The 15154-nt window shown below is 34.3% G+C and overlaps 1 protein-coding gene across 1 annotated transcript in view; it reads right to left on the reverse strand.

Moving 5' to 3' along the window:
• The window catches only part of LOC136037358 (choline transporter-like protein 2), a 114108-nt gene that overhangs the window by 43925 nt on the left and 55029 nt on the right, over positions 1–15154 (reverse strand). Inside the window, exons 4-6 of the mRNA XM_065720063.1 lie at positions 10802–10985; positions 4461–4609; positions 150–191 (exon numbers count right to left, since the gene is read on the reverse strand). Coding sequence (XP_065576135.1) covers positions 150–191; positions 4461–4609; positions 10802–10985 — 375 coding nt within the window. The remainder of the gene's footprint in view (positions 1–149; positions 192–4460; positions 4610–10801; positions 10986–15154) is intronic.

A 15154-nucleotide genomic window follows, 5' to 3' on the forward strand; every position in this document is an offset into this window, starting at 1 on the left:
ATTCAGACAAAGTGATAATTAATACCTGCCACCGTTAGTGACTCATAAGTGCTAGAGTTAAGACCTTACGTCACTACGTTTAAACGTTCAACTTTGCTAAAATAGTAAACCAACTCCACATATAGCATAGCATCAAAAGCCATGATTACCAGTATAGTAGTAGTTAGCCACGTGGCGTCAGGGTCGTCACTCTGTTTTAAGAAGAAAATATTATTAGGTTAAGTAATTCAGAAAAAAGGAAGGTAGGAGGAGACAGGCAGGTGAAAAAAAGAGATCTGAGTGGTAGTTACATAGACTACAGAAACAAAAAATTGTTGTGTTATTGGAAGAATATCATGGTTAATGTCAGAAGCGTGCAAAATTTTCAACGGTGGCCATAGAAGGTATTTTCCAGGGAAGGTGGCCAGCGAAGATAAAGATAAAACTTAATTAAAAATAAAAATTAAGAAAGAAAAAAAATACATTTGCAATCCTCCTTTCTAATATATACCCTTGATTATCGGTCTTTGGGCTTATATGCATGATTTAATTAACAGGAAAAGGTAGTAATGCACGCCTACTAGGTTACTTCTAGTACGGAAACTGCTACCTAGCAGTGAAATTGTATTCTATTTCCAATTTAATTAAATTTTGCTATTTCACAAAAATGAGATGTTTTTAATCAAATTTCATACTATCCTTCCACTTTTATCTTAAGGCCCTAAAAAACTATACCCAAAGTGGCTTGGGTCAACATTATTTACAAAAGTTTTGAAAGTGTTTGGAAGGGTCATAACGCAATCAGTGCCTCTAGTCATACAGGTTTAAAATTATTGCATTATTCTGATTTTAGCAAGGCGCAACATCCCCACCTTTATTAATAAAATGTATCTCAGATGAATGCAACATTACACTTTTAGGCCAATGCCCTCAAGGCTTTGTGGGTTACATCCTCCATGGAAGGACAGTTTTCGAACCTATCTATGAATCTGAGAGAAAAAATAATCTAAAAGTAATGATCCGACGTGTAGGGGGATAACAGGGGTACCAGGGTGCAAAAAAGGGTTCAAAAGCGGGCAATCACTTTCGACCCTTTAAATTGGGAACTAAAATTCATAATGTCAGATTAAGTTTGCCATTCTTTTTTTATCTTATTCCCTTAGGACCGTCCCTTCCATATGAAGTGGCCGAGGAATAAAATAAATGGAAACCACACTGTTCTCTACTTGGTCGACCGTACTGCGGTGACTCTGGCATGTAAAATTTTAATCTTATTGTAATTAAAATTGAATAATGAAGGCAGGTTACATTTTTTTGGAAGGAGGGGAGATTAAGCACTTCTGAAACCAATTTTGTTATGAAAGTCATGCCTGGAAAAGATTTCAAGGTTGCACTGTAATATTCTTTGTCAAAAGACCTCTTTTTTGCCAATAAGAAATCAAGAAGCGTTACCCTTAATGGTAGATAAATGGTAGATAAAAATGGTAGATAAATGGTAGATAAAATGGTAGATAAAATGGTAGATAAATTCACATTCATGTTATCAGTCATGGACCATAAGGTTTATATCCCCTGTGTCAGTTTATTATTTATTGCTATTATATATTATTATTACATTTACTTTGTATAATTAAATAATATTAAATTTTTTTTCTGTTCTATATGTCTTGTAAATTATCATATATTAGATGATCGCATATTAACTATTATTCATATACTATTTTTCCACTATCCTAAGGCTTTGCTGTTTCAACTTAAAGACAGCAGCTTCGCTATCTTAGAAAGCTGATATTTAGATTTAACAATCTGCCATAATTTATTTTTGAAATTTGCTTTGCATTTCTTGTTAGAGTGATACAATGAAAACAAGACAAAAAACATGCCAAATTAAGAACAACTTCTTACTTTTTAATCAAGTTTATATCATTTTCTAAGAAAAAGCCGATGTATTATTTATTATACACTTTCATCTATCATTATATATTGTATTATTATATTTTTATATATTATTATATACTTTACTGTTACATTTTAAAAATTATTTATATATTATTTTTTGAGTATATTTTAATATTAAACTCGAAGGACCACGCCGCTATCTTGAAAAGATGAGATACAGCTTTGTAAATCTGCTAAATTGGATATTTAGAACTGGCTTTGCATTTTTTGTTAGATTGACACAAAAAACATGCGAAATTAGGAGCATTTTCTTAGTTTTTAAGCAAGTTTAGATAATTCTCTAAGAAAAAGCCTAAGTATTATTATAATAGTGGCTCCCATGCTTGTAACAATCCTTTTTCCTAGGTATATTAAATTTAATTAAGAAGGGATTACATTTTATTGTCATTTACAATCATGAAAGAGAAAATGACTTCCGATCTGAGCATATAAAGAAATTATTTAACAAAAAAATTAGACAGTAACTAATCAAGATTACTACAGAAGAAAGCATAGTGAACAGCTTGCTAATTAGGGTGAAAATGCAATAGGGTAGAAATTCAGTTCTGTTTTCATGACTTACACAGGTTTTCACAAATCATATTTTTAGATTTGCCAAGTAGCTACAAAACTTTTAGTGAACGTGAGCGCAACAAAGAGGGCGGTGGTGGAAATTAGCTTTCAATTGCGGTATCAATACATATCCAAGCTCAACTGGGCCATTTTTAGTATTTTCTAGAAAAACGAAACTTATATATACCAGGAAGATTTTAGTGTCCTTGGCAATATGTAAATAATTTTCTATGATGAGTGTTCGACACGTTAATATTACGATACATTAAACGTAACGATACGAGTTAGCGTTACGATACGTTAAATTCAAAATGTCGCACTTAAACAAGTCTTTTCACACGAAACTAACACAAAAATTTATGCAATCATCATAATCATCGTCTAAAATCGTCACAATCATCATAAACAAACTATTTAAAGATTAAAAATGTAAAATAGAGACCGAGATTCAAGCTACGATCAAGTCTTTTCAAGAAAAGCTTATCAATCTATCTTCAAAATAGATCAATTACTAATCCAGGAATTCTGATTTGTTGCTGGTATAGCGACTTTTCGTCCTTTTTTTAATTTCTAATAGACTTACAGAGCATCTTTGGAGAGCTTGCCTATGTATTGACATAGAGAATGACAACTAATTTTCCCACCATATAGACATAGATGTTACATATAGATATTACATATATTAGATATTACATGGATGTATTGACATAGAGAATGACAACTAATTTTCCCACAATATAGATATAGATGTTACATATAGATATTACATATATTAGATATTACATGGATGAATTGACATAGAAAATGACAACTAATTTTCCCACCATATAGATATAGATGTTACATATAGCTATTACATATTACATATATTAGATATTACATATAGATATTACATATTATTAGATATTACATATAGATATTACATATAGATGAATGTAAAGAAACTCAATCAAGTCCTTTGAAGCTCTAAGTGTTTCAGCTGGATTTAGTCAATTTTATTCCTTATAAAGCTTATATTTTTGGCACCCAAAAAGGATGAAAGCTTTTTAATGACAGGTGTCTCCATCTAAGACATCAAATCTCTATAAGGGACATTTTCATTGTTATTGTTTCCATCAGGAATCATATGGACAGTATTTTACAATAGCTACATTTGCTAAATGAGTAAAGCACTGTCGAAAAATATACATTTATCTATTGTACCATTAAAAACCTAAATTCTACAAGACAATTCCTAAGACTTGCTGAAGAAACGGACTTACACAAGACATGTTAGCTTGTTTTACAGTTCTAACAAACCTGTAAATCGACATAGAAGAGCTTAGCTATATACTGACACTGAGAATACATATAAAAAAATAATCTTCATTGATTGATGCATGCACAAGATTCAACCGTCTCCTTAAATACGTTTTTACCCTCCCCCCCCCCCAAGATGGATGCAAAAGAGTGCCTGACATCATATCCCCATTAGTGACATTCATTTGTTGTTGTTTGCATCACAAATCATTTGCCATAGATTTCCAAGTCTTTTTCTATATTTGCTACACAATTTAAGAGATGTCACTGACAGTACATTTACCAATGTTTTTCAGTGTTTTTACATAAACAATAAATTACCTTTTATCCGCTATGTCAATATACACATAATTCTACTACATCGTTCTTAAGACTTGTTTGACAGACCGGACACACGGACAGCAGATTTCTTCTTTTTTTTCTAAGAAACCTGCCGATCAACTTAGAAGAGCTTAGCTAAATATCGACACTAAAAACAAAAGATTTGTTTTCTTTTCTTCATTTGCTTATGCATGCACAAAACTCGATCGCTTCATTGTCCTAAAACCTCTAAAAGTATTTCAGTTAAATTAGAAATTGAAAAAAGGCCATCAAAAAATGCTTACATCTTTTTTGAATTAAAAAAACAAAACAAAAAACTTAAAAACTTTAAAAACACTACAAAAACTTACGTCTTTGGCCCCCAAAATGGAGGCAAGCTTTTGAGTGCCGGACATCAGATCCCCATAAGTGACATTTGCTTTGTTATTGTTTGCATCAGCGATCAGCTCATTCTTCTCATTGACATTATATGGAAGGGACGGAACACATCTATTCCCAACTGAAAAAAATTGCTTACAGAAAATATGTTATAGTCGTTCAAAAATTTCATAGTAGTATTCAAGACCACTTTACTTTTTGTTTCGGTTTTATCCTTAAATGTCAGCATTTGTCTTATTCTTGTCTGTCAAGCAGAGCTAGAATAACAGAGGAATTACCTAAGAATACTTTGCCTTTGGTCTCACAACCTGTACAGAATAGGAGGTCTGTGCTGAATTATTGCATATTTCTACATGCGTATGTCATATAGTGGCAGTTCTGGCCTCCCTTGCGCCAAGGGCAAAATTTTTATTGCCGCCCCCCCTCTGTCTCCCACAGAATTTAAAGGCCAAAATTTGCAATTATTAACAAAATTATTTTCCATTCATCAATTGATTAATAATTTATGTTTTAATCTGATTATTATTTATAATTATTTTATTATAATTATAATCTATAATTATTACAGATTATTATTATTTGATTATTATAATTTATGTTTAATTGAATTATTATTAATTATTTCAATTACTATTATTTAATTATTTGTAATTTATTTTTGTTTTATTCGTTAGTTAATGATTTATTAAATATTTTCACTTATTAACTGCGCTATGTACTTCATTTTAATAAAAATAAAATCTCAAAAATTACAAAATGATTATAACCGTTAGATTATTTCTTTAAAATTTTGAACCCTAAACTTTCAATGCCTGGGGCAAGGGCTCCCGCTATCCTTCCCCTAAAACCGCCTCTGATGCCATATTAGGTAATTCGGATAGGGAAGTCGGTTTATACGAAAATGTCGTAAGAGTATCAACCTGGGAACACATTAAGACCCTTTTTCCCAGGCTAAAAAAGGTCATAACGGATAAAACTAAAAAAAAAATTGTTCTTAATGAGCCTTTTCCTTGATAAAAGATGCCTCTTTTTCTCTTCACATTTTTGTTTATAAACTATTTCCAAGCTATAGGACAATATAAAAAATCAAATGAATAATGTTTTCAATTTAATCCCAATGAAAATGAATTTCTTTACTAATACATCATGCTTTTTTTTAATGATTTTCAAACAGTTCGTGGTAATGAACTTTAAATAAGGCCCAGAAGTAACCGAAACTCTAATAAAAGGAATTGTGATAACAATTAATGGCATAAAAAAAATCGGCTTTTTATACTGATTCCAAATATGTAAAATTTATTCAGTTTAATGCTACTCATTAAAAGCTACGAACCTGAGAAAATAGCCGATTTTCCAAATGTGAGGGAAACACCCCCATGAATTCAAGCGATTACAACTAAAATTCTACCATCAGACTCATATCAATTATGATCAGAACCCCAAGAAAATTTTATACCTTATTTGCATTATTTACGTCACATTCTCCCCTTGCGTGGCTGATTAACACTAAGTTGACAAAGGCGATGCAGAGGTAGTCTGACTGCCTATAGGCAATTAGCTCACGCATCCAAAGCGAACCAATTTCAACTATTCAAAATCATCGGCATTTCAATGTTTTCCCCCTGAAAATTGTTTGTGCCGTTAAGTGATTAAACAAAAAAGCAGGTTTTTTCAACTGAAAGTAAGGTTCGAAATTAAAAACGAACAGAAATTATCACGATATAGTGGGGATACCCTCTCCACAATGCCTCGCTCTTCACGCTACTGTTATTTAGAATGTTTAAAGAGGTATCTTATTCTAATTTAACCAACCTTGCGATCACTTTTAATTCGTAAAGGATTGGGACACAAAATCATACTTTAGCGCAAAGAGCGAAGCATTTGAGAGGGGGCATTCCCCCCACCCTCACCACTGAAAATTCCCCCAGAATAAATTCGCCTCCTGAAAAATGTCTGTTTACTCTCCATTAGTAAATGCTATGTGTAAGGAATATGCAATTGGCTTTTCTTTTTTGAATTAAACTTAAAACGAACAGAAATTATTCCGTATATGAAAGTGCTGTTCCCACCCCAATGCCCCACTCTTTACACTAAAGTTTGACTCTTTGTCACAGCTCAATTTTTCAAAACAATGAAAAGTTTAGCGTAAAGAGTGAGGCGTTAAGGAGGGGATAACCTCTTTTCAAATACGGAATAATTTAGGTTCGTTTTAAGTTTTAATGTTGCTCCTTACTTTCAGTTAAAAAAGCCTGTTTTTTTATTTAATTTCTGAACGTTTTCAACTAATGTAGGTTCGAATTTCGCTCACCGTCGATGAAAAATTAAAACAAATTTCGCAAATTAATTTTGAAAGATTTATTCCTTATATGAAGGGTTGTCCCTCCTTATTACCTTACTCTCTACGCTAAAAAAGCTAGCCCTTTTCAAAACACTTCCTATTCTAATTAAAAAACCCCGTGTTTCAGTAAACGCTCTTAAAAATTGGGACAAACAGTCAAACTTTAGCGTAAAGAGTAAGGTGTTAAGGAGGGGGACACGATTCATATGTGGAGAGGGCAACCCTCCCCTCGCGGAAATCCCCTTCGGTGAAATTTCATCCAACGTAAACCTTCCCACCGTCAGATTTCCTTTAGACGGTTCCATCCTCGCCGAGAATCCCTCCTCCCTGTAAAATTGCTTGCGGACGATTCAGCCTGAAAAATTATCATTTGATTTGAATAAGACTGTAATCTCTAATCAGTTTCTCAATCACGCCAGAAATGCCCCCTTCCGTGGAAATTATTTCCCAGAAATTAAAACACGCGGAAAATAGCCCCCCGGATAATTCGGCCGGAACATTTCCACATGAAAAAATGACAGAAACAGTAATATTTCCGGGCCGGCACTGATAAATTCAATAATTTAGTATTTGTTACTAACATATTTATAATATTCAATGCTTCTACAACAACTAATAACAATTCAGCGCAGCACCTAACCACCTAACCAGGTCAACAGAGCTACGCACACTCCTCCTCCATCCCAATCTGTTCAAAGCCTTCCTCTGCACACCCTCCCAGGAAGCCCTCGTTTTCTTTAATCTTTCTTTCTGACATCCTTCCAGCCCAACCGCGGACGACCTGCTTTCCGTTTAGCCCTAGACGGAGGACAATCTTCGGCAATCTGTCATCCTTCATCCGCAGATCGTGCCCTAGCCATCTCAACATTTCTCTCATTGCAGCTCTAGAAAGCGGGATTGAACAATAAACAGCCTACTGTTTGAAATACAATCAGTCAGCCGGGTACCCAGAAGAATTCATAGGCAATTTCTCTGGGAAACATCTAGAGAACCCTACTGTAGGAGTTTCAAGCTCCTATCTGCAAAAATTTAGATTTTTGTTGTTTTTTTGCCAGAAGAAAGATCACGGATGCGTGTTTATTTGTTTTTGTTTTTTACCAGGGGTGATAGTATCGACCCAGTGTTCCTAGAATATCGCAAGAAGGCTCCTTCGACAAGAAACTAAAAGTTCTAGTTCCTTTTTTTGAGTGACCAAAAAAGCAGTTCCGTGGGAGGATCTTTCCATGGAGAAATCTTTATGAGGGAAGGGAATTTTCCGTGAAGGGCTTGCCAGATTTCCCAGCATTATTTAAAAAACCCACCGCGTTATCTGACGTAAATTAACATAACCTTCCATGCGTTGGTTAGGTGTAGGTTCCGTCACGCTTGGTACAGTCCCCCAAACATAACCAAACCTAGTACAAGTTTCATGAACAAAATCAGTTTCACGAGAACATAAAATCAATATACAAGTTTACACACAGGACAATCTATATGTAACAAGTTTCACAAAAAAAAAATTCAGGACGCAACAAGTTCGACGAACAAAAATCAGTTTCACGAGGAGAAAAATCAATGTACAAGTTTCACGAAGAGAAAAATCAACATGCAACAAGTTTACCGAGCAAAAATCAGGACGTGGCAAGGTCCACGAACAAAAATCAGCACGTAATAAGTTTCATGAACAAAATCAGTTTCACGAGATAAAAAAATTAATGTAAAACTTTCACGAAAACCAAAAATTGATATGCAACAAGTTTCACGAACAAAAATCAACACGCAACAAGTTCCAAGAAAAAATATTTTGTTCATGCTGTCAGTGTCAATTCACTGCGAAGGAGTAGTGCGCAATTTTTGTTCACTACTAATGCCCGGTGCACCAAAGAGAGACCCTCGTTCGGTCTAGCTTGCATTATCAAGCAAAGTTTGTCAGATCTTTCACCTTCCCTCTATAAATCTAACGACAATTTCATTGCAAAAAAGTTTGGAGATTGTGTGCTCATCAATGTTTACCTGTCATGTGACCAAGACAGAATTATAATTCAAGAATTATAATTCCGATTTTAATTCAAGACAGAATTAGGACAAAAACTCAAAAATTTAGCGTAAAGAGCAAGGTCTTGTGGAAGGAGCAACTCCTTTCATATACGTAATAATTTCTGTTTGTTTCAAGTTTTAATGTCGCTCCTTACGTTCGGTTAAAAAAAACTTTTTTTTTTCATTTAATTTCTGATCGTTTTTAAATAATACAGGGAAATCCAGCTCTACCTCCATGAAAAATTTCGGTACTTGTGTAATATACGTCACTCACCCAAGTTTATGCTGTGTAAAACTCGAGAACAAACCGAATTCTTCGTCAATTTCTTCGTTGCTTTAGAAATGAATTTGAGCTATACATTTGCATAATTGGGGGGAGGGTTTAAAGAATAGCGGGCCAACATGCAAAATGTGTTAGGTACAATTGTTTTGCATATTACGAAGTAAGAATTTGTTTCTGACTTCGAACTGTCTAAATGTTTTACCCCCCCCCCCTTATGCGCAAATATATAGCCCAAATTATATACTTCCCATCTATTCTGTCACTTATCTTTGTCTTGTCTCACGCTAAGCTGAAAGAAACTAGCGAAGCGTAAACTTGAGTGAGTGGCGCATAATGCACAAGTACAAAATTCTTTCTCCCAACGAGAACAAAAAAGAAACTCAAATAAAATTTCAAATTTGGAAAGCCTTATTTTCCACGGGGGGCATTTTCCGCGGGAGGGGAATTTTTTCTCGGGGGAGGGGACTATTTTCGACGTGGGGGAGTGTTTCCTGGGGGGTAGTAAACGCCGCGGGGGGAGGGGGGTGATAAAAGCCAAGAACCGTTCTGATACTCGTTTCCGTTGTCCAAACATAACCTAACAAAAATTGACCTAACATAGTAAATAACCTAATTATTAAACTTAATTGATAAAAATAATTTTATAAAAATTAACTTTAGAAACTATGAATAAATTAAAAAATAACCTAAACTAGCCAAAATTTTACCTCAATTTTTGAAAAAAAAAATAACTGCAAGATTAGAAATTTACCTGACGAACAGGCTTGCGCAATGACATCTTTAAAATGTACAATTGTAGTTCTACTTTAGCTTCTACCAAACACCTCATAATAAATTATATTTTAATGTAGCTTGCCCATTCATAGTAGGCTAACTTTAAGCTAATTTAATATCAGGTTGCTTTTTTTAGACAATAGGTATTCTATGTTAGGGGTCAGTGCTGCAGCACATCTGGAAAGAATGAGGTCAGGGCAGAATGAGGGCAGGAATGGGGCCGCTTATTTACTTTTGCCAGGTGTCGAGCAATGCAGAATTGCAGCCAGACGTGCACCGGTTCCTATATTTGCCGGCGTTTACCCCCCCCCCCAGAAAAATACCACCCGCCTCCGTGGAAAACACCCCCCCCATTGGAAAATACCCCCCCCCCCCCCGCGTAAAGTACCCACCGTGGAAAATAGGGTTTTCCAAATTTGAGAATTTTAATTGTATTTTTTTTTTTTCCGTAGGGAGAAGGAATTTTGGTACTTGTGTATTATACGCCACTCACTCAAAATTACGCTGTGTAAAACTCAAGAACAAACCGGTTTCTTCGTTAGTTTCTTTCAACTTAACGTGAGACAAGACAAAGACAAGTGACAGAATAGAAGGGATATATACAATTTTGGCTACATATTTGCACGTAAAAGGAGGGAGGGTGAAGTATTTGGACAGTTTGAAGTCAGGAAACAATTTTTATTTCATAATATGCAGAATAATTGTACCTAAGACATTTTAATGCAGAACCGCTATATTTTATCCTCCCCCCTAATGTGCAAATATACAAGGTTCCTATATAAATATATATAGGTTCCTATGTCCTTTCCCGTTGTCATAAACAAAACACTGCATATATAATTATTTCAGTTTATGAAATATAGCTATTTTTAACCACTATATTTGGAGGATCCTGTACTTACTTGAAACCATTCTAACATAATAAGGTGCACATTTTCCACCAATGATCAAATCACTAAGAGAAGATCCTTCAACATCAGTCCCATCTTGGCAAATAAGCTTTTTCTTTACCTCTGCTTCTGCACCTGATGAGAGACTTCCAGGAATGGGAACAAAAGTTTCAGCAGGACACTTCTCAACACAAACCTAAAAAAAAATCAATACTGCATTTCACGTACTCTAACCATTCTAATTCATTGCCATGTCATGCTGGAAGTCATCCATCTTGCTTGAATTTCATACACCTTGGATGGTTCGACTAACCTAGACCTCCCTCCCCCCTTCCCGCGTAAGATAAATCCTACATATATAACTTCTAATACCAAGCTTCCTTTTCTATTATCAAATTCCCCTCCAATTTCACCCTCATCTGAATAACTGGCTACAAAGATGGGTTTCCGTTGATTAATTTCCATCACCTAAAGGCTGGCAGTTGCCAGAGTTGCCCGATATTTGAATATTGCACCCAGGCATCTTTGGTTAACCTTATTTTATATTATTGGTGTTTGTCCACCACTCTCCGCCAATCAAAAATCTGAAAACAATCACACGATATTCAATAAGTTTGTTTAATAGTTTGGCAAGTGCACTCTTTATTTTTCACAGCTGGAGGATCGATTTAACAGTTTAAAGAAATTACTGTTTTTACTTCTCTTTTTTAAGGGGACTTCGATTTTTGTGCTGGGAGAAAGGGGAAATATGTTGGGGGAGAGGGGAAAGCTTCTCTGAAATAGCGGGGCACATGTTTTTTTTTCTTTTTATGTCTTCGTCCAAACTGCTATTTGTGTAGTGACAAGTCTAGTCCTTTACATCAGAATCTATCAAATCATATATATTACAGAACTACAATGAAGATTTTTAATTTCTTACGTCCATATTTAGCATTTAAGCTATATAACAGGATATCAATAATACGCAGTCGACATTAACGTCAGATATATAATAAAATTAATAGGTTTTAATAATTTTATAGGTTTCATTTAATATTAAAATAATTACTCATAAAGCCTTTCAAATATTTCTAGAGAGGCCTACTAATTAAAGGCAGCTGTAACAAGCGAGCCTACCAGCCAATTGCTGCTCTGACCAGCACGAAAAAATGTGTGAACACCTATACTCTGTTCCATCTGCTATTTAAAGTCTTATAAACTTGAGGTAGTGCAGGATCGCCTTTTTCATTTTATTGTGAGAAGAAGAAGAATGACATCAACAAATTTTGAGAAAATATATACTTTTTATAAATGTATTAAGAAAAAAAACTTTAGGCAGAAACATCCTCATATAACTAATCCCTAAACTTAATTACAATAAAATGTGTGCTTTACAGCATATAGATTTAAAAAATTAATTTTCGGTGTTTAAATTGCCCTTAATCTATATCAACCTTAGTTCTGTCCTAATATGAATTACAGACTATCGTCGAAGCAAAATTAATCATTTTTATGCTCTTATACTCATCTTTTAATTATTTTATTCGCCTCCACTAAGGTGATGATTCAAAAATCAACGGACTATGGATTAAAATTTAATCAAAACTACCCTTAAAGCTTGGTTAATACTTAAAGTTCTAATTCTAAAGTTTTTCTTTATTTATAGGAAGTAATAGCATAGCTGAAAAGCATTGTTTAGAATGATTAGGGCCAAGTGGGTTAATAGAAATAAATCCAAACTGTAATGCTGCAATTGAGCCAGATCAAAACTGAATTGACATAGATGATATAATCAGGCCAAAATTGGAAATTTGCCAAACATATTAATACAATCACTTTGTTAAACTTCTTCTATAATATAAAAATTGTTTTAGTGACGATAAAAGTAAAACCTTCATAAAAACTGCAACCAGAAGACTCATTATTACAAATTTTGTAGTATTTTTCCCTTTCTTTCCTTTCTGGTTTTGAGTTCTTATTTTTCAGGTTTGTGTATATTTTTTAACTTCTTGTTTCTGTTGAAAAATTTTTATTTATTTTTTACCCCTATTTTTAGATTAGGTTACTGCAACCATGAAAGGAATATGCTGACACTAGGCGACTAAATACCCTAAAAAAACCTTTTCTTTTGTTTTTATATTCAATACTTCTTCTTCTTCTTGTTGGATTATTATAGAGGCGCTTTCGCATAATCTTATCACTGGAATGAAATTCCTAGCCCTGCAGAATGTAGCCGCAACTGAGATCAAATTTAGTGTCCCGTATTTCAAGATTGAGACCAAACCCATTGCACCACTACAAGACTTAAGTCAATATGATACAATACGATACGATACAATACGAAAAAAATAAATGATCCAGTGTGCCAACATCGATCTTTACTTAGGCAGCGCTATTGCTGGCTATGATATCTACTCTGTTCAGATATGATACTGAGGACTGACGAACATATCAAGAAACAAATTTTATCAGTGGACTTACTTTCTTTCTGTTTTAAACAAACTTGCAAACACATGAATCCAAACAAAATAAGAAATAAAATATAGCGAAATTTATAACAAAAATCTATTGATTTATAATTAAATCTATTAGTTTATGTAGGTTATATTAAATTTGAGCTCCACCCGAGAAGTTTTTCTGTAGAAGTTTTTTTTATGATAGTTTCTAATTGAACACAGATTGCAGCGCTAAGTTCCATTTTCTGCTTTAAGAGCGAAAAGACACCAATTTGCATTTCGGGCTCGTGATAGTCGCTAAAAAAATGTATCTTATCTTTTCTTACAGTACTAATAAAACCCCCAATATAAAATTTTCCAAATTATGAAAAATACAAAATAGCTTTGATGGTGCAACTTGTTACAACTTTTTTTTATTATTATTTTCAAAAAGAATGATTCGAAGAAGCTTTTTTTACGTTGACTTATTCTTTTGTAGGCCATTTGAAACCTGGATAATTGTCACGGGATATATATGTAGTCGGAAAAGCAGTTCGTAGGACTCAAATTTTACAGATACTTGAATTCTTATCGAATTATATTCACGTAGATAATATAGTATTGAACATCAAACAGTCCCCATACCAAAAAGCATTGATTGAAACATATCAAAGAGTTCGTGGTAACGAACTGTAGTAAGGAGCGACCCGGCTCAATAGTAACCAAAACTCTAAAAAATGGAATTTTGATACCAATAGCTACATCAAAAGAATCGCATTTTAATGCTGGTTTTAAATATATAAGTTTCATCAAGTTTAGTCTTACCCATCAAAAGTTACGAGCCTGAGAAAATGTGCGTTATTTTAGAAAATAGGGGGAAACGCCCCCTAAAAGTCATAGAATCTTAACGAAAATCACACCATCAGATTCAGCGTATCAGAGAACCCTACTGTAGAAGTTTCGAGCTCCTATCTACAAAAATGTGGAATTTTGCATTTTTTGCCAGAAGGCAGATCACGGATGCGTGTTTATTTGTTGTTTTTTTTCCCCAGGGGTGATCGTATCGACCCAGTTGTCCTAGAATGTTGCAAGAGGGCTCATTCTAACGGAAATAAAAAGTTCTAGTGCCCTTTTTAAGTGACCAAAAAAATTGGAGGGCACCTAGGCCCCCTCCCACGCTAATTCATTTCCCAAAGTCAACGGATCGAAATTCTGAGATAGCCATTTTATTCAGCGTAGTCGAAAAACCTTATAACTATGTCTTTGGGGACGACTTACTCCCGCACAGTCCCCGTGGGAGGGGCAACAAGTTACAAACTTTGACCTGTGCTTACATATAGTAATGGTTATTGGGAAGTATACAGGCGTTTTCAGGAGGATTTTTTTGGTTTGGGGGAGGGGTTGAGAAGAGGGGGATATGCTGGGGGAACTTTCCTTCGAGAATTTGTAATGGGAGAAGAAAATTTTCATGAAGGGAGAGCAGGATTTACTAGCATTATTTAAAAAAAAAACAATTAAAAAATAAAAGTGAAAAAGCTTTTTCAGCTGGAAGTAAGGAACAGCAATAAAACTTAAAACAAACAGAAATTATTACCCATACGAGGGGCTCACCTCCTTCTAATACCTCGCTCCTTACGCTAAAGTATTTTCGGTAATTTCAACTACTTATTCTACGGCTTTTGTGATTCAGGGGGTCATTCTTAATAATTGGGATAAAATTTAAGCTTTAGTGTAAAGAGCGAGGTACTGACGATGGGGCGAATCCCCTCATATATGTAATAAAAACATGAGAATACAAAAGTTCTTTACGTAAGCTAATTTATAAGTTACGTAAATCTTTTACCAATAAAAAGATTCGTAAAAAATTAAAAGTTCTAGTTGCCTTTTTAATTAACCAAAAAATCGGGGGGCAACTAGGCTTCGTCCCCCGCTCTTTTTTTCTCAAAATCAT

The sequence above is a fragment of the Artemia franciscana genome, chromosome 16 (genome assembly GCF_032884065.1).
Source record: "Artemia franciscana chromosome 16, ASM3288406v1, whole genome shotgun sequence".
NCBI classification, from domain to species: Eukaryota; Metazoa; Arthropoda; class Branchiopoda; order Anostraca; family Artemiidae; genus Artemia; species Artemia franciscana.